Source organism: Teleopsis dalmanni, chromosome 2, assembly GCF_002237135.1.
Source record: "Teleopsis dalmanni isolate 2A chromosome 2, ASM223713v2, whole genome shotgun sequence".
NCBI lineage: Eukaryota > Metazoa > Arthropoda > Insecta > Diptera > Diopsidae > Teleopsis > Teleopsis dalmanni.
In genome coordinates this window covers 9,347,568-9,368,837 of record NC_051847.1, presented here as the reverse complement: position 1 = coordinate 9,368,837, position 21,270 = coordinate 9,347,568, and the positions used below count along the sequence as shown (strand labels likewise).

Here is a 21,270-nt window from a genome sequence, read left to right as displayed (position 1 = left end):
GATTTATAGTACATTCTTACTTGCAAACTTTAAACGTCCGCTTTCTATGCTTTTAGACTACTGTCTATGGAAGAAATTGAAGACAGCGATTAAAAAATTTTTATTCCCCGAAAAATGTCATAGATTATAAAAATATATATATAATTAACGTCATTTAAATGGCCATTTATGGTATTGATAGGCTAAATAAATTGTTCTGTTGAAACATGGTTTAATAATAACTTCATCATAAAAGCCAATGATATTTCTACATCCCAAAATAATGATTGTAGGGTTTATTTTTGACAAATATTTTTAGAACCTTTGTATATGTATTTCATCTCAGAAAAAACATTCAGACATTTTATATTATTTTGTAGAATTCTAATAAAATGCCTTCTAAATAAGTCACCAATATTGTTACCTTAGCACTGAAAATACTGCCGGTGGACTGGTACAAAACCACCTTCAGGAAACTTGTGGGGTTGTGTATCAACACTTAATGAAATCCAAATAAAAAAATATAATATTTTGAAAGGCAACTGGTCAAAAATTATATTATATACATATATATAAAACATATGTGATTTAAAGTGTATATATTTATGTTTATAGCTTATTTTGGTGCTTGCCTGCATTTCAATTCGCAACCAACGAGTTTTTGTAATAATTCTTTCATTAAATAAAAATAAAACACAAAAAGTCATTTATAAAATTTGTTGTACTTGTCATTTTATAAATTACAGAGTTAGAAAATTAATTTACATAAAAAAATGTCTAGAGATAAATATAACGGAAATTATTGCGACACACTTAAGTGTAGCGGAATTGATATCTGAAAAAACTTAGAGGGGTTAGGTTGAAGTGCAACAGCTGTGGTTAATGGTAAAATACGACTTATGAACGCTGATACTGAATTTACAAGATATATTGCCATTGAATGTTATTAGTAAGTTGTTACTTGGTGACGCACGCACTCACCAAATCGTTATAATTGAGAAAAATAAATAGTTATATCCTTTTTAATAATAGTAAAATCTTTAGGCGTATATAATGCAGCCAAAATATTCTTAATCAGGTTAATAATCGTTATATCTTAATTTCAATAATAGTTGAGAAGGTGTTTCATTCACACCACACCCACAAGGTTGGTAGCAGATTAATAATTAAGCGCAGGAAGATTTTTTTAACGTCAATTTTGGATATAAAGTAACCATACTTGTTATGCCATAATATGGATATCGTTATAGTTACTCTCATTCACAAAAATATATTTGGTAATTTGACAAACGTGTCGAAGCCATACTGGTTCAAGAAATATCTGTGTACAAGCTTTAGGCTACATACCAGAGTTATGCGTTTAACTAATTTGGATAAAAAATTTTAGATACGCACCTAGAAGTCAATAACCTAAGAGTTGAAGGTGCTTTCTGATATGGTTTAATTTAGGCACTGCAATTGAGTTTTGCTTAATTATTTTTTAAAGAAATGAATTATTATTTCCATTAGTGTGTGATTTAATTAAATCGCATGCAAATTCGCTAAGACTTTGCCGTACGTGCATGCCAAATCAAATAGCCTCAAGTACTTGTTAAAGTGTTAATATTTAAGAGTACGACTATTTTATTATGAAAATAATTTATGTTTTGTTTTACATACATAGAAGTCATTTAATGTTAATACACAAATTTCAAGAAAAAAAAAACATGCCAGAGAACACAAATATAGTATACATAGTATATATGTGTTGTAAATAATAACAGCGTTATGGACCACCAGTAGCATTGCAACCACAACACATCTTTTGTTCTCTTACTGTAGATGCTTTGCGAGGAATTATTTGATGTAGAGCACCGATTTGATCAAAGTTTTATGATGTTCTATAACAGCATATAAAAAAATTTTAAATTTTGAATTAATTATGGACCTGTTTTTTAATAAAGCTTTTATATATTTTTTATCCGGCTATAGGTCATCTATATTTCGACTTTCCTTGAGAGTCATCATCAGGATGAAGATCAAAAGTAATTTTAATTTCAACAAAAACTGACATATAGCCGTATAAAAAATATATAAAAATCATTATTAAAAAATGTTGGAGATATATCGGACTTATTATTGAAAAAATAACGTGTATATAGCTGGAATCAGGAATAAATGTATCACAGCAGAATTCACTATGAACAATACTAAATCACTTAGAGAATGGATGTGTAACAACAAAAACGAAAAACAAAGTACTTCTTAGCAGTTTATTTAAGATATCATGGAAAATTATAATAAAATTCTTATATAATGTATGAGATCGCGCAGACCAAGTATAATCCATTTAAAAACATTGTCTTAAGAGACCGGAAGAATAATTAACAAATTACAAGGGATAACACTGATTTGAGATAACCCAATTATAAATCCCTGCGCTTGTAATTTCTTTTACTAATAAATTAGTGATTGAAGAATAAAGGATTAGAATTTAAACTTTTTATTCAAAATTACTTAAAATCTTTTAAATGTATATATAACATATTGAAATGTTATGTGTTGTATATATGCTCATGTTCATATATATGTTCAGTTTCACAAACTCTTTTATTGCATTTATTAATAAATATTCCAATTAAATGTTTTTAAATAAGTATATTTATTAAAATCATCTATAAAAACACTAATTCCGATGTTTCAGTTTTTTCGTTTGTTTAAGTTTTATCATTGAAGACCTTGTACATGCGTTGCGGTTACAAAATTCAGACAAGACTAACAGGAAATTATGTTGTAATTTTTTTAGCAAACACAAATCAAATGCTAAAATTTTTATTTCTAACTGGTTAAGCTGCTATTGGATGTGCTCTTTTCCTATGAAATTCTAAGATATAAAATCATTGATTTATTGGCAACCATTACATGTGATAAAGCCAACTGAACTTAGACTCACAACAGCTATGATTGCAAAATTTTTGCAAAATCTTTGAATTGCTGAGATTAACAACGGTTTTTAAAAGCTTATGTGCGTTACTTTTGATGTGCGTTGCTTTCGAACCCTACAATCGGTCAAGTATTAATTATTATATACATATTATTGGCATATTTTTTGGTACAATTAAGTTATTAAATATTAAAAATTATCTTGGTTATTGTATTTGTATTTACTTTTTAATAATTATTTTTATTTATTATTTATTTGTATCCAATAACAATTTGTTTCACGACAATCACTATATCATTGATCTTTATCTTCATCTTCATCTACTGTATGCAACAATCTCACAGGAATTTGTTTAATAATCAATTTGTATCTTAATTGATTACTTGCATTCTGCAATAATTATATTTAAAGCTTTATCTATGACAAATTTTAGATACTACCACAATTGATTATAAAATCATTTGTAAGAATAGTAAATTTTTGTTTACTGTGGCAACTCTGCACTTAATCTGATGAAATACTTAGTTAATTACGTTTAAGCGCATAATTAAAAAATCATAAAAGCAATTTTTTAATATCGCATTAGAAGTCATAAAACATGCAATAATTATAACAAATAAACAAAGCCGAAACAACTACATAAACACACCATTATATCTGCAATCCAACTGCCTTTGAGTGCCTTTTAATCTGACATGAATTTTTGTTTAGTAATAAACTTGTATTTTTGAAAATGGATTAACAATTTTTTAATATACATACGTGCAGTTTTGTAATTATAGTTCTAGTTTTTTTTATTAAAAATGGAATTTCAAAAATGTTAACTTTTGAATAAGCATGAAGAATTCTGCAAAGTGAATTGAGACTTCAACAATATAACAGTAGATAAGACCCGAAAGGAATAGTTAAATTACAAATGATAAAACTAAAATGAAAACAGAAAATGTAGAGTGAAAGATATATATATAGACTTCTGAATAGAGTGTGTGCTCCAACTGAACATAGTGCTGAGAATGTTAAACGAAATATTTCTAATATTGTTTTTACTCATGGAAGTTTAATGAAATGCAATCATAGAGTGAGAAGTTTCGAACGAAATTCAAAACTCTTATCCTTCATTTGGTTAGGTGACGTTGGAGTGACAGCGTTGTGCAGTAAAGCTTATTTAAGTACAAATATCCGAAACACTATCAGTATGCCAGACCTGAGTAACCACTAGGCATAGCCTACTTTCAAGAATGACAGCTCTGTCAGGTCAGTTAAGAAAGAGGCCGTGAACATCTTAAATTTGATCCTAGCTAATTATGGGCACTAACATATGCAATGAAGAAAGGTTACACTCCGGAAAAAATCGTTAGAATGTAGACCAAGTCTTTTTATTCGTCTTCTAATATGCAGTGACTTATCAGCACTACTCAGTTTATTCCGCTTTATTTGAAGCAGGTGGTTGGTATGAATTTCTAGCATATAAATCTTTTAGTTTGATAGGAATAATCAGAGAATAATTTTGTTTCCAGGAAAATGTGAAAAGTTCTTTAAGAACCTTCTCTGTTGTGCTAGCAAAGTTCTAAAATGTTATTCAAAATAGAAGAGGCGGTCAAAAATGAATAAATGGTTGAGCTTAAGCTTAACACTCTTACCTAATGAACTCTAACTGCTAGTGAATATTTCAGGCAGGCTTTTATTCTTCAATAACTTTTTTTTTTGGTAAAAATAAAATTTTTCTGGTATGTAATAACACAATATTTTGGAGATTTTCTTTTTCTTTAGGAACCTACTCAGCTGAAGAGTACATTAGGATTCATTATTATGTGATGTTCGAAATGTTTTCAAACTTTTTGAGCTTTCCCCAACAACCAAAGCGATCTACAGATTTAAGTGAATCCCTATTATCCCTATTATCCCTAATAACCTAATCTGATTTTTTTTTTATTTTTTAAGTTTTTGATACGAAAGCTAACCGAAATCACTGTATATATAAGTTCATTAATATTTTAAAAATTTACATACGAAACTTTATGCTTTAGACATGTTTACTATTTACTTATATCTTGTAAGAATGAACATATACATATATATATATATAATATATATATATATATATTAATAAATATATACAAATAAGTATTCATGTATACAGAATACTCTGATATTATATAATGAACACTTCATCAATTATGGCAATAAATTATACTGGCTTTAATTGAAGTCACGTTGTATGCTTAAAATATTGTTGGTAACGTGTTTTCTGATGATTGTAGCCAAAAAGCTGATTTTCATTGCAATGAATTAGTGCATCACAAAATTGTAGCTGCGGAAAAATATTGCACTTCAGAAAAAATGACTACCACTTACTTTACCCATGCCAATGCAGCCAAATTCATTAAAGCTTATCACTGCATCAGTTGTTGGGTTAGCAGAGCACAGGTGTCTCACAGATTTGCGTTTCAAAGCCTTTCTAATTTCTTTTTACTTAGCTCTGCAGTACTTATATTTTTGAAGGTAGCCATAATTTTTGGTTTCGTGCGCTCAGACTTAGACGAATTTTTTGAATTTTTGTTTTTGTCAAGCGCAATGACTTCCTGGTGAGCAAATTACGTGAGTAACTTTAATTTATGAAACATTATTTAATATTAGCAAATATTAAATAAATTTATAAAAATATGGGTGAATGTTTTGCCTGTAGTGCAACTTATTTGAAACAAAAATGTTGAAAATGTTTATAAGAAAGCAATATTACGAGCTAATTCATGGCAACATAATGAGCCATAAGATGTAAGTAGATCGTTAGGTTCGTTGTGATAACCTTGCTAAAACCTTCCTAAAATTATTTATTATTATTTCTATAAGAGGCGAAATAGACTGTGGCAGGAATCATCTTAAAAATCGGTGAAATATGCACTTTCATTACCTAATTTATTAAAAATGTAACAGGGTACACGATAAGTCGTATATGTATATGTATATTTTATGTATATTTGTTAATAAGTAATAAGTTAATAAGTAATCCGATCTGATGGTTTTTTTGGTATTTGATAAAACATTACCTGTTTCTTATTTTACAAAAAGTAAAAAGATAGCATTTTCTTGCTTTTATTTAGCACTTTTACAACCTTAACGAAAAGAAATAGAAATTGCGCCTTTAAACATTTTTCATACCTGGTATGATAATTTATTAATTTAATATACACATATTTTCTTTAAAATTATCTTTTTAAAGATTTATGAAACCAAATAAATTACATTAGAAATTTTTTTCAAATTCAAACTTGTACTATCTGTTATTTTATCAATTTAGCACAATAAGCTTTATAGATTGCGGTATACCATTGTCTTACTTATTAGGTTAGGTTATACCGGCGATCCCAGGGGGATCCACTTAGGCTTATAGGCCCATTGTGATACCGTATTATTTAGAATCCATGGGCTAAAACCATCCAGAACCTTTAATAAAGCTTATGATACTATATAGAGGGAGGTCTCGAAGTTCGTCAAGATCCTCAAAAAAGAAAGCCCCCAAAAATTTAAGGCGATGCCGCGCATTGGCCGGACAGGAAGAAAGCAGGTGAGAGGCACTTTCGTCTGTCTTACTTATTAATATCTCATCAATTATAAGACAAATTGTATTTCACATTTATAAATTATTCTATTAACTATTGAAATGTCTGAAGGTTGTCATATTAAATTAATTTATGTTAAATAAAAAGAAAGGTCTGGTTTTTGTTATTAATTCTAGACGAAACTACTAACGTTTTAATCCTAGTCCATATAAACTCACCAACATTTTAATCATTATCTTTATTATAATTTTTACAAATTTTGTCGTAATTGCACCATAGTTAAATTTTAAAATATATCAACTTATTAAAATTAAAGAAAAAAGCTTCATAGACTTACCCTTGAGATAATAATACCAGCAATGCTTATACGTATTCTAGGACCTTTAAGTAAACGATAACGCAAATCTACGCCGTTCCAGAAAGAGATGAAGTAACGTTTCACCTATTTGGAAGATAAATAAAGATATCAATTGTAAATACTGACACGTACTATTTAATATTTTAAAAATTCACAGATAAAATATCACAAAATGTAAGCACTATTTCTTAGAAATATAAAAGATACTCCTCTTGACTAATGATGTCTTGACTGCTTATGAAGTTTGCAATAAAATACAAAAATAAAAAAAAACAAAATAAAATAAATATAAAGAAATTGGCTTTACGTCGAAATTGTACGAGAGTAGAAAAATACAAAAAATTTTTTGTCGCTTCATTGTAAAATGAATTTTAAAATCAGTTTAACGACAGCAAAGATAGAATTTTTATTTTTCTAGATATATAAAAGGATGTGCTGAGAATACACCCATTAAGCACTAAAACGTGCAACAAACAGCACACCTTAATTTTGTGATCTTTAATTGCTGATATCATTAGGTAAGCAAATTCATAACTGCTTAATTTTTTGCTACTTTTTTAACATAAATGCCATGAAGATATTATTTATAGCATCGCAGGAAACCTCACCTGCAAATTATCTCCACCATGCAACCGATAACCATCGTAATCCACAATAACCAAAACCTCGGGATAAATGATGTAAGGTGCTTGCCGTTTAGCACGTGTATGCTCTTCTTCATCTTCAGTCAATTCATCATGCATAGCGTCTTCATCTTCTTTTGTTAATTCCGCCGTGTCATCTAAGTTTGCTGAACGCTTTTGGCGACGTTGCAGTTTTTCCAATTTCTCACTTGTTCTTAGATCATCGGGTTCCATAAAAGCTAGTGAAAACGAAAATAAATAATGTTTGCTACTGAATATAATAAATTTTTTTTTATATTTTAAATTAATTTAATTTTTTTATAATAATCTATATGAACGCACCCACAGTCTTTTAAAAATATATTAATGGGTTTTTGGCGACAATCAAAAAATTCAATTCTCATTTTTCTCTTAACATAAGCAAAAAGTAAGCTACCATGTAGGTATTTTTTAATAATTTAATTTTGTATGGATTCTTTATGTAATGGTTTCATTGAAGGTTACTGACATAAATGTGCATAAATTCTTGTCCGAAGATGTAATCTGTGGTCAAGCTTAACCATAAAAAGTAATAACAATTATGCACGCTAGTATCTTTCGTGGCATGGTTTCGGCTGAATTTCGGTTGTTTTACGGTTCAATAGTTTGATGAACTTTAAAACTTTACAACCGGAGTTGTACAAGCGGATATATTAATCAAATATTAATTTTACAGATAAGTAAATATTAAACCGTTATGTGTATTTTAAACACATTAAAAAAACCGCTAACTGCATGAAATATTGCAATATATCTGTGACTAATATTGCTGTCTTACTATGTGGACTATTTATGGTTATTAGCAGCAAATAAGCGCAATTATAAAAAAAAATAAGGAAAAAGGAGGTTTATTTTTTAAATAATATCGAATAATATTTAATGATATATTCAATATTAAAACTAGTAATTTTGGTAACTAACTTCTGACTGTTTGTTTTTGTATTAAAAGAAGGTTTTCATTAGTAAAAAATCAAAAGTTCTTATTATGTTATATGAACATATTCAAATACAAGAGAGGTAATATTAAGAATTGACATATATATGCTTAAAAAATAAAAAAATCAGTAAAATTATTTACTGATGTATTTGTAAGAGTTTTAAATAGGCCTTGAACATGTTTTCGTTAATTGCATTATTCTCTTGTTGAAAAACATTCATTATAATAGTTATGTTGCCAATGAATAATAAGCTTACTTGCAATATATAGTTTATTATTTGCACTATTCATTAAGATACATTTTGTATACATAAACAAATTTCTATAGTACTATATACAAGACAACATCGTTTTTGTTGCAAATTTGTTTTCCGAAACAAGTAAAATGATTCCGTAAGTAAAATTAATCATGTAGATCACCTCAATTTTGAAAGATTCTGGAAAGTTGAAACGTCTCAACCAGCATATATTCCATATTGGAGGTTAATCTGTTATCGAACTTAACTTAAATGATATCGTGCGAGGAAACTCAGGTACTCTGTTTTATATTTAATGCAATGTGAACAGACAATTCATCATGATAGCAAAGAAAATGGATATTTACAATGTTATAAAACCATATAACACTTCGAACGAAAGGAATCGCAAATGCGCTAAAACAATATATCTATATTATTTAAGATTTTTATAATACTGGGAATTCAAATCATTCAATATATCTTTTTATATTTTCAGTCTTCAAGCAAATCCTAAAGTTTTCATATTCTCATAAAAAAATATATTTAACTTTATGTTAAATAAACGCAAAAGTCGAATCAAACCAAATTAAACAAAACTAACAGTTTACAAATAATAAAAGTTAAAATTAATATATATTCTTTTATATTATATGGAATATATATTATTATCACACTTTACCTAAATATGATTCATCATAACTAGATTTTTATTACATACACTCGTTTCATGTCAGCTTTATTGTTTATAAGTATAAAACTCTAGGTTCAACATTCGTACAAGAGTACATGAACTTAGTTAGGTACCGGTTAGGTACATGTTCTGGTACTTACCAAAATCACTTAAATGTTCCAAGGGCTGTGCTTCACGTTTATATATTATATGATGTGCTTGTTCTTTATTTGGGCTCAATTCATGTGGCACTGGTTTAATGACCATTTCATGACCAATACTACCTTCCTGCAAACAAAAGAAATAATCAATTTAATGAACAATAAACATCATTTGTTTCATAAGTTTGAATAGTTTGAATTGATAGATAAATTGACATACTTATAACTATATTTATGACTCATTATATGCAGTTTAATGATTAATTTGCATTTTAATATCTAATAAAATTGTATTGATATGATATGATAACTCATTACTGTGCATACAGAAACGTTAATATGTTGGCAACACTTGACCTGATTTATGAGCTAAAATTTATTCAAATCAATGCATTATAAATAGTTTCGCTAGAAATCGATATTTTGTTGTTGCTATTTTTAACCCTGAACAATAACAATCATAATTGAATATATTTAACAAAAAAGGTTGATTTTGTTTTAAACAAACAAGTTTCATTTTGTATAGTAAAAACGACTTTATATTTGATTTTAAGTAAAACTTGAGAAGGGATGGAAGATACATACGGATAAATATTATAAGTACTTATTATTTCTAGAGTTTATTAGTATTTTTTAATATTATAACCGATTAGCGTAAATATTGTATTTGAAAAATAATTTGTTCTTCGTTTAGCTAAAGTAGGTTAGGTTAGATTAGGTTGAAGTGACGGCCTTGTGTACCAAGAAAGCCCACTTTAGCTCAAAATAATGGCCCGTTGTGGTACCACAGGAAAGTATAAATAGTTTAACGTAGCATGAAGCGTTAAGATAGCTTTTTTAGTTGTATGTATTAATAATAATAGAATATTCTATTACTATAAAATATAATAGAATATAAATAAGATTACACTTTAAATTTATTTATTATACATATTAGCAACTATTAATTTATTCAATGGATAAAGATATACCTTTTTCTGAAAAATATAAGTATAAGAAAATATAAGTTGTGAATTCATACAATAAAAACTACTAGCGAATATACATATAGTAAACCGGTAGATGGTAGATATCATCGACATCCTGTCTTTTAAAAGGAGCAACCAACTTATGCTCAAAGAAATGGACCCATTGCAATAATAAATTTTCTAATTTTCTAATATTTCTATCAACAAAACAGTCATATAATGTAATATTTTATGTGATGATAAGTAGTTTTGTGAATATGTTGTCGAAAGAATTTAACAATCTTCTTAGTAACTATATCTCATAAAATTAATAGTAAGATGCAATACATATAAAGCATATACACCTTGCCTCACAAGATAAATAATTAGATAGTATTAAGAAATTTTATTACTAATACAATGTTTATTGAGTTTCATGTTTGGCATGTATAGTTAGTTTCTCAGTTTTAATATTGCTTAGAGTAAGTTTTTCTTATGTTATTAATTCAACAATATTATTATTTACAGCAGCTGCTGCAAAAAAGTCATCATCACGAAATTGAAATCGCTGGTAAAGCATTAAGAAATATATTTTTATTGGTGTATTATATTCAAGCATTCTCACAGATTGACATTCTAAAAAAAAATATCCGGATCCTTTTAGGATAATCTAGAAAAATTTACAGATAATCTTATATGTAAAATATATAATGATGAATTAATGTATTTAATATTTTCACTTATAGTGGGTATTTAACTGATGTCTAACAGAATTTGTTTAGAATATCTTAGAAGACTTTTTCCAGAGGTCGAACGGTACAATTACCTACTTTAATAATAAGAGAACAAAATTGATAATGAAAATTTGAATTAAAATAAATTTTCTAAAATTTGTCCCACTGTAGGGCTTCGTTTAAATAAATAATACTGACGCATGGCGTATGGAAAAATACATGAAAAAATTCAATAAAAATTAATAAATAAAAATAATCAATTTTAAAGTTTGTATCTTTATTTATTTAAATGCGCTTGTGACATTTTATGCTAATTTAAAGTCTTTTTCCGCTATTTTATTAACGATTGTGGCTTAATTTTTGCGATGAATTAAAATATTTTTATATTGAAATTTAAAAATAAATATTTAAAAGCAGACAATATATATTATTAATTTAAAAAAAAAAAAGTACAACAATTATCAATTTATTAAAGTCGAATTCTTACAATTGTTATTAATATATTAAGGCTTATAAGTCTGTACCGGTGCTTAAGGAAGGAGGAATGAACTTTAGTGCGGTGATTACATAGCCATCTGCGTTGTTGTAGAGCTACTGTATTTTCGATAAATAACTGATATAATAGTTAAATCAATTTTTGGTTATTAAGCTAATTTAAAATTAAAATTAAAAATTCGCTTTTGTTTCCTTTTATCTTTTAATCAAGATTATAGTTAAATACTTTTTGCATGATTAAGCAACTTCCTCTGAATATTTTTTGGCACAATAACTACTTGCTTATATAGTAAGAGTATACTCGTATTTATAATTTAATTTAGCGCAGTTACGAATAAATTTAATTATTTTTATATTCAAAATGTATTAAACATTAAATCATATTTTTAATTATTCATTGACAGCTGATATATCGTTTTACTTATAAGATTGCCAACTGTAATTTTGTTGTGATTAAATTATCAACTTGAACTTGTTCCAAAGATTTTGAACTCGGAAGCAATCAGCACTGTGGAATTTTGTGCCGGTGCCAAAGTCAAGTGGTTTTTAAAAGGTTTTTGCACTCTGACTTACCAGCGATAGGAATTAATATAAGGAAAAATAATTTGACCAGTGATAATCAAATTTATTTAAACAAATTGGAACATTTTCATTGAATACAAATAAAGCCTTTAGGTAAATATTAAGATTTACTGTTAACAATGTTTCTTCCTATATCAGGTGCATGTATCAATAACTATTACAGATTTTTATGCATTACTTTTGTATACATTGTATAAAAAGGCTTTGTAAATTCTTTTAAGTTATTATATTGAATATAAATATTGTGTAAATACTGTAATAAGTAATAACTTGTTGATCTGATGTCATTATCCGGATGCCTGTTTTATTTGTGTCGACTTATTTTACATGCAAAATTAATTTTCATATATAATTAAATCATCAGACCAAGGTCAAACAATTCTTTAAAGTATTTATTATTTGCTGACCATGGAATTGTTTTGATATAATAGGTAACACGTGACCAATGATTAATTGTAATGATATAGTATTAGGGATTCTAAGTTAGTTAAGCCAAAAACGTGATAAATATCTTTTAAGTGCTAATGAAAAGTAAAAGAACTTATTTGAATTAAAATTTCAGGAATTTCTTTTGATTAATATTTGTTAAGAGACAAGTACTTCATCGCCTTGAATTTCATTTGACCTTGATATTAAGCTTTAAAATATACAAAAATCCATTTAATAATTAATTTAATGTCAGCAGATTTACTGAATTAATAACTGATGACTCTTAATATTCTTTGCAAAGTACATTATTCAAAAATATTTGTAAAAAGAAATATACTCGTCTATTGAAAATAAAAAATTTGATCTTATATTATTATATGCACAAATGTCAAGTCATTTCGTAGGCTTTTGGACATACTTAAAGGAATAGTATATTTATTCTCTTTGATATTTTTAAATGTTTGAAATGTGTGTCAAATTCAATATCATGTACGTAACCGTAATTGTTTTCTTAAATGGTAAATAAAGAAGAAAATTCTTATAGGTATTTTGGAAAAAAAAATTAAGAAAAATGAAGGCAAATGCAAAATAATGTAGTATAATAAGCACACCAAAATCTGTAATATTGGACCAATCATACTGTTAGGTTCATAAATTTATCGAGATAAGTTTACCTTACTTTCTCCAAGGATAGAATAATAAAAATCAAAATACCGGAGTACCAATATTTCTTTCAATAGTAACAGTAATAACCACAACATAAAAATGATTTTGTACAATCAATGTCTCAACGAAAACAAATGTATACATAAACAAAAGTCTTAATATAATTATAACAAAAAAGATATATGTTATACAGATTATTTACAAAACAAAGAACCTATTTGCATTTGAATGTAAATTAAATAATTCAATATAATATTACTTATTGTTATTTATGTAAAAAAACTAAACATGAATATTATTTTATTTATATATTGTATTTCTATATTAGCATACTGTTGCAAAATCCAAATATTTTGTCCTTGTAACTATTTCTTTAGAAATATCCGAACTCATTATAGCTTCACACGCTCGAATCATGCATGCTTTCCATAAAGAGCGCTAAGTTACTCTTCATTCATTACTTAATGACAGTAATTTGCATTAGCAATGAAGAAAAATATTACGCACAGATATAAAATCGTAATTTTTCTTCATAATGTTTGTTTAAGATTCGCAAATGGGCTGGCTTAATGGACCAGTTTAATGAACAACCACAGACTGCAGTGCGCATTATATGCAATTAGCGTTCAATGGAAGATGTTAATTTAAAAAAAAATATCTTAGATTGTCTAATTGTCAATTTCATAGAAAATTCACAAAAGTATGTGCATATTTGTTTACATGAATAAAAAAGTTGTGAAGGTTACAGTGAATTAGCTGCTAAATTATAAATTTAATAATATTAAAATTATTATATTATTAGAATAATTATTAATATTATTATTAAATTAATAATATTAAAATGTTTAACGTTTAAAAAGTTAATAATTTTAACTATAATTTGATTTATAAATAAGAAGCAAAATATCAGCCTTAAAGTCCGCCATTAAAATATATACAAAAGACTTAAGCGACAAACTATATTACAGTGTATTATTGCGTACTTCTTTTTTCAATTTTCAACATTGATAATTTTTTCTGTATTTATTGCGTTGTTTAAAAAATTTAGAAGTATAATTAACTTAAAGTTTAAATTAGGTTTAGATTAGGTTGGATTGTGTTTAGTTAATTAAGTCAATTAAATCCTATGGGTTCACTGTGATACTATTGTGTAACACGGGAATTATGGAACCATTTCAAAGGTGTAATAAAACGCAGAATATGTTTAATAATAGCTGTATACACTTTCATAAAAGAGTTAAAACTTAAAGAAAAAAAGAAAAGGTTACAGAAAAAGGTCCGACTTGTCCTTGTACAGTTACTATAAGAATTGAATTGTTGTGAAGCTTTCTGAGTAATTACTTCTGAATAATTGGGAAGACAGAACATATAATCTCAGTGGACATTTATTAATTCTCAGATGAGCTAGCTTAAACAAAGCTTAAGATATAATAAAGAAAACACAGTTTTTATTTTCGTGATCATGAAAAACTGATAACTGAAACTGAAGCGTGGAACTGATAAAAATCATAACATACATCACATGCTTGGCTGTAGTATCATTGTAGATTATTGGTAAGGCCGAATTTAATCAATTCAATGATTATTTTCAATTATTTCTTTTAAGATGATTAAGTAATAAGAGACTAGTAATTCTTTTGACCCATGTCTTCTAACGTATCTTTAATGAAATGTTTATAAAAGTTTTAATGTTTTTCTTTTGTGCTCTGTTTTACTGTAATGTCTTATTGAATAATCAAGTTGATCATATTCCTTCTTTTATAATTTCTATAACTAAACAAACAAACTCTGAACCTTATTACCAATTCGGGATATCGAACGAATTTGTTTGTAGTGCACACCCACAATGCACGCCCAGTTTTCATTGCCTTTCCTAAATTTGTTCTAATTTTAAACAGATTTTTGTGTGAAAAATATTTTAATTTACTTTTGTTGGTTAAAAATATATTTCAATTCTTAAAAGGTATAAAAGTTTAATAAGCCACTAAAATAAAAAACTACGAAAGAGAAAAATGCAAGATACTTTATTGCCCTTACAATTTATGTAGACAATTGGAATGGATTTATTCTTTATTTTTTTATTCCTACATTTGGTAATACATTTTTTTACATTTTCATTTCTTGATCAAAAAACTGCCGCTAGTTGCAACTTTGATTCCAGGTTGAGATTGGAGTCACACCATTTTTTATTGTTTTTTGTTACAGTCGTAATTGTGTAAGAGGTTCGTTAGTGAATTACATGGCGGACACTGTAAACCTTGCGTGTCGTTAGATACAAATACATTTTCTTATCATATATCTGAAGTGTTAATTAAGTAGTTCTACTTTCATTCGTTTTTAATAAACTTAATTATTTAAAAATAATATATTCTATATATTATAATTAATTGAATTATTAAACATTAGCTAAATATATAATTAAAATAATGTTGCTATTATTTTAGACATCTACATCGGTACACTGAAAAGTTGTTGGTTTCATATACAAATGGTGGCTCTTGAAGAATAAACCATGTTTTGCTAATCCAAAGTACCAATTTGCATAGGTGTTCAAATTTAAGAGAAGTTTTCAGAAAGTTTTTTTTATATAGTATAACATATAGTTTAAAAAACTAGTCAATGTACTGATTAAACATTGCTTCAAGTAAGAAAAAAGTATTGCGAAAGCAAAAGAATTATTTAATAAGTTTTATGAAGGCTCTGTATGCTTGAAACTAGATTATTAAAATTTGAATATGGAAGCCATACCTCTCATTGACAAAATAACAGAAACGCTATATTTTTCATAAAAATTTGAAAAATTTGGGACCAAAAGAGTATCGCATCAAACAAAAATTAAGTACAAATTAATAATATATAATTATGAATATATTTATATTCATATTGAATAAATTGATTACATTATTTTAAAATTTATATATATGTAAGACACAATTGTTGGTAGATTTTTTAAAAGGTCATCTTAATCTACGTTACCATTTAAAATGAGATGAATCTAATGAATTGATACAATGTTGTCTATAGCTAAAAAAGTATGATATAGTTTATCACATTATTTGGTCATGGAGGAACAAAATCAGCAATAAGAGAGATAATGGCTCCTGTCTCTGTATGAGACAGGATATTAGAAAATAACTCCTTAACGGGCGGTATTCTGGCTTTCATTCCAGAAGTTTAATGTCTTCTGTTTAGTTACGGTAGCACAAAATATTTACCGTACTGGCAGTGTCTGTCTATCTATCTGTAGAGTAAGTTTTTCTTCTTAAACTGAAACAATATAGCAAGTGAACTTTATTAAGCAGTAGCAAAGCAAGTAACATTATATTAAAAATAATTAATTTAATTATAGTAGCAAGGAAAATATAAATAATTTGAATAACCATTATATACTTCCGTAAAGCAATTTAAAATATCATAATAACATTATCAAAATGTATTCGCTCTCATTAAGTTTTATTATTTTAGTAAATTTACAATATTGTAGAAAAAAGAATAAACGCTGTTTTTATATCAGTATTCTTTGTGAACAGAGTACAAGATTTCACTAAAGAAAGTCAAGTAGTGATGGAAGCAAATACTTAATCCGTAACCGCTCTTACCACTACAACTAGAAACAGTTTTCATTTTGGTCAAGGTTAAAACTGAGTACTTGATTTTATTTTTCTATTTAAAGTGAGTGAAGCAAAACTGAAAAAAGAATTGTAAACAAAGATAAACTCACACTTGTCAATGTACAGATACCACAGTTGTGGAATCAGAATAAGTCGGCTTAGATATGCATGGCAGCCACATTTCAATCTCTTTTTATATTATTGACATTTGCTTGAATTCATTCTTTAAACTATCAAGACTTTGAGACTACTGTGAGGTTGGTGCGAATGTGAAGTTTCTAAAACGGTAGGCGCAAGCGGTACTATAACAAGTGTTTCAATTGCTGCACTTGAATACTTCATATCGCTGACGTGACTTTGACCATAGATGTTGGTATCATGTACACTACATCCAGAATTTGTTGCTTAGTTTCTTTAGAAAAACTTTTAATTATTATTTTAAATTTATTTAATTATTATTAATTAAATATCTTTGACAGTATCTATACAGCTGCAACTAGTCCGCACGCCCGATCTTAACACTAACACCGCATGCTTAACTGACCATTAGAATATAAAAAGATCATATTTAGACTAGACAAAAAAAGTGTGAATTGCACTTTAGCCGCTCCATGAGTGCGACGCCATATAGTGGATGACCTACAAATTGCTCTAATAGTTGGCGTTCTTAAGTTGAGCGCTTGGGCGATTTTCAGCAAAAAGTGCTTTAACGATTGGACGATTATTGTTAATTGGTAAATAAATTAGTAACAAATTGTTTTGTACTTAAGATTTGTTTTGACAAATAATTTAAAATTAAATTTAATTTTGTTATATGATTTTTGGCTAATGACTTGTGGCTTTGAAATATGTGATTATACTATGGGTATCTTAATCTTTTATTGATTAGACTTAAAGTTCATTTCAACAAGTTCAATGCAAATTATTTTGCATGTTTGACCAGTTTTTTAAATGTTGAGTGCAATTTTTGTCAAAGTCATTTTGGCAGTTATCCTTGCACTTTGTCATTCATGCGAATTGATTTGAAAATAAACACAAAATTTAAGACTGATGATTTCTTTTCAATTTGGTTTGGTAGTTTTAAATGTACTCTATCATATAATATTGTATTTAAACATGATTAATGTGATTATAAAATTTTTGTTTTAGTTTTTATCTCACAACGTTGCCACTGAAATGTAATATTTATTGATAGATACCACTGATAACACGCAGCGTGGGAAACGATTTCGTTAGACCCAGAGAATTGGACCCGTTGCCATTTCCATTGCACGCTAGTCGAAAGTTGAATTTTGGACAGAAGCAACTTGAGCAAATTTACTCTCTATTAACTGCGAGGTCTCTTCATAACCTCCATCTACTCCTTGACTAGATTACTGTTTATCACTTCAACAGAGTAAGCAATAACTGATCTTAGATCTACGTACATCTCCGAGGAGCCTGTAACTATTCTGAGATTCGATAAGGCAATGTTGGTAAGCCTGTCGGTTTTTGTGAATAGTTTCAGGGCAGCATTATATATTTACCTGTCATTTTTTTACTATGTATCAGTTAGAACGATAATCAAATTTATGTCAATACTACTTCTACTACTACTTTTTAATTTAATCTACTAATCTTAATTATTGAAAGAGTTTAAATTGTTTTCAGAGAAAATCGATTTGATAATTATAGACTAAGTGGCATAAAATTTTTTTATAGGAATTTTTAAAGTTTTACGAACGGAAAAGTAAGCTTTTAGATAACATCATTTCTAACATTAGTTTTTGATGATTACTTGGCATTGAAAGGTTATCAAATTGGGAAGTCTAAAGCTAAAATATTATATATATTATATAAAATATTTGGCATTGGCAAAAAACAGATAATCTTGTTAAGAAACAAAGGAGGATGTACAACTACTGAAACAGTAGCAAACGATATCTTTGCAGATCAAAATATTTAAAAAATTTAATATAACATAAAGAAAAAAATAGTATTTAACATAATTTATATTGTACATTGAAAAGTATGAAATAAATGCAATATAATTAAAATAAATTGCTTACGGCAACATTAAACAAAATAAATAAGCAAAATATAAGTATCTAAATTTGTTAGATTTAATATATCTAAACTTATTTAAATCTTTATAAATAATTAATATATTATTTAGCATTATAACTGCAATACTTTTATTAATTTGCAGCGCTCTTCGTAACTTCATTCATTTGAAAGTCATTTTATAATAATATATATTGTGACTATGTTCCAAATCGTATGCTTATTTTATTTATAATTAAATTTGTTAAAATTATTGGTACACTAATTAATAAATTAACAATTTATCATTGCTAAACAAAAGTAATCAATGCAAATTTGAGTATAATTTTGTCTTATCATTGAAGTGATAATAAAATGCGCAAGTCTGCATAACACATTAATATTTATATAATTATATATATAGATATATATATTTATTGTGAATTTAAAAAGAAAAAATTAGTACGACTACAACAAACTTATAGCATGTTCTACACTAATTTCATGCTTGTGCAAAAATCCGTAAATTTTTTGCGGTTTCTTCAATGGTACAAAGTGTTACTTTGTATCTTTTATCTGCCGAATCTGTTGTTACCATTGTACGCTAATGGCACTTAAAATATGTTAATTTGCAGACTATCTTTTATCTAGACTTTTATAATTTTTTTTGACCAAATAATATTCCAACTTTTATCGAAATTTATGAAAGGAACATCACAGTAGGTGTTAATTTCTTTGTTAAGCTAATTTCGTTGATTTTTGTGACTTTTTATTCTTGTGGGCACTTTTGCGTGCAATGAACTTGTTTTCGCTAAATGTTAAGATTTAAGTTTATTTAAGTAATATTTCTAATTTATAAGCTTAATAATTCACAGTAAGCGTATATAAGCTAGATAAGAAAAAAAATTGTTAAAAAGCATTTGAAAGTGATGATGGTGCCATTTAAATTTAAATTTGTTTTAAAAATCTTGAAATCTGGGGCTTAGTATTGTGTAATCAATTAAAATAAAATGATTCAATATTTTTACCCATATAAATTAAAATATAAATGTTTATATGGTAGTAAAACATACATTGAAATATGTATTTCAAATATACTTTTACTTTTGACATCTTGTAAAATTCGTTTCTTGAGTTCCTATAAAAATATTTAGAGCCACCATTGTTTTTTTGTTAAGATAGTTTAGTTGTTGCTTGAATCGTGTGTAATCAGAACGGACCAAATTGGTTTAAGTATATCGATAGTAAAATAAATAAGTCGTTTATCATGCTGTTCTGTTTAACAGCTCCCTATTGTTTTGTTATGCTTAATATATATCAGTTAATTATTATTAACTATACATTCAACTATTCAGTAACTGTTGTTATTAAGATAACTAATATCATTTAATATCAGCTATGCGGCATGCACCTTTCAGTATATTTTAATGGATTACAGTTCACACTCCTATTATCCTCTTTGCAACCATGGTATAGAAATCCAGATTACAGATTGCATATCTAATAACTTCCCTATAAGTAATTCTCTCAACTATTTCGCTTTCTTCACCGCATTAACTTCTTTTCATTATTATAGTCTTCGCTTTACTGAAGACATAATTGTAGATTTATAAATATTAAGCTCAACATTTCCAAATTTGACCACAATTTCAAATTTCACAGACTACAAACTAAAATCTTTCATTATTTACTTAAAAGGGATGATTTGAAGCTGCAATAGGTTTTGCTTTTGGATCGTCACAGACTACTAGCTGAAATATTCATTATTTATCTCAAAGAGATGGTTTGACTTTGACTTTCGATGTATTCTTTTTGATAGAAAAAATTATTTTCTTAATAAAAGACACTTAAATGCTGATAACAATTTACAAATATTTTGGGTAGCTTCCCGTGATTTACTATTTATATATTATTAATGTTTATTATCTGATTGATATTATTGAAATTATTTAATATAATGTAATAGTCTGTAGTATAAACTAATATAAATAAAGAATTCGTTAAGAGAATTACATCGAACAAGATCATAAGTATCAAGGAATTTATTTGTACTATAGAAACAAATATGGTTATGTATGGAATAATGAAATAATAATAATAGAAACAAATAACTTTTATTATAAATTTAGATTTTAAAGAAAAATAGTTTTGTATAATGTTACTTTAAATATTTCAATTTTCTATGAAAGAAACAATTATTTCAAATTAAAAATTTTTATCATGAAGTTGTGAACTACTTAACAACGCATCTTTATATTTTCTTTTAATGGCAGTTACGCGTCGAAAATGTTTATT

General features: G+C 27.0%; 1 protein-coding gene across 1 annotated transcript; it reads right to left on the bottom strand.

Moving 5' to 3' along the window:
- Positions 1-3,196: 3,196 nt before the first annotated feature.
- Positions 3,197-9,611, bottom strand: LOC119685339. The gene is made up of 4 exons (XM_038099592.1): positions 9,490-9,611; positions 7,429-7,682; positions 6,800-6,904; positions 3,197-3,292 (listed from the first exon to the last, which is right to left on the bottom strand). The coding sequence occupies exons 1-4, from the start codon at positions 9,593-9,595 to the stop codon at positions 3,197-3,199; spliced, it is 561 nt and encodes a 186-aa protein (XP_037955520.1). The 5' UTR covers positions 9,596-9,611.
- Between the last annotated feature and the right edge of the window lie 11,659 nt (positions 9,612-21,270).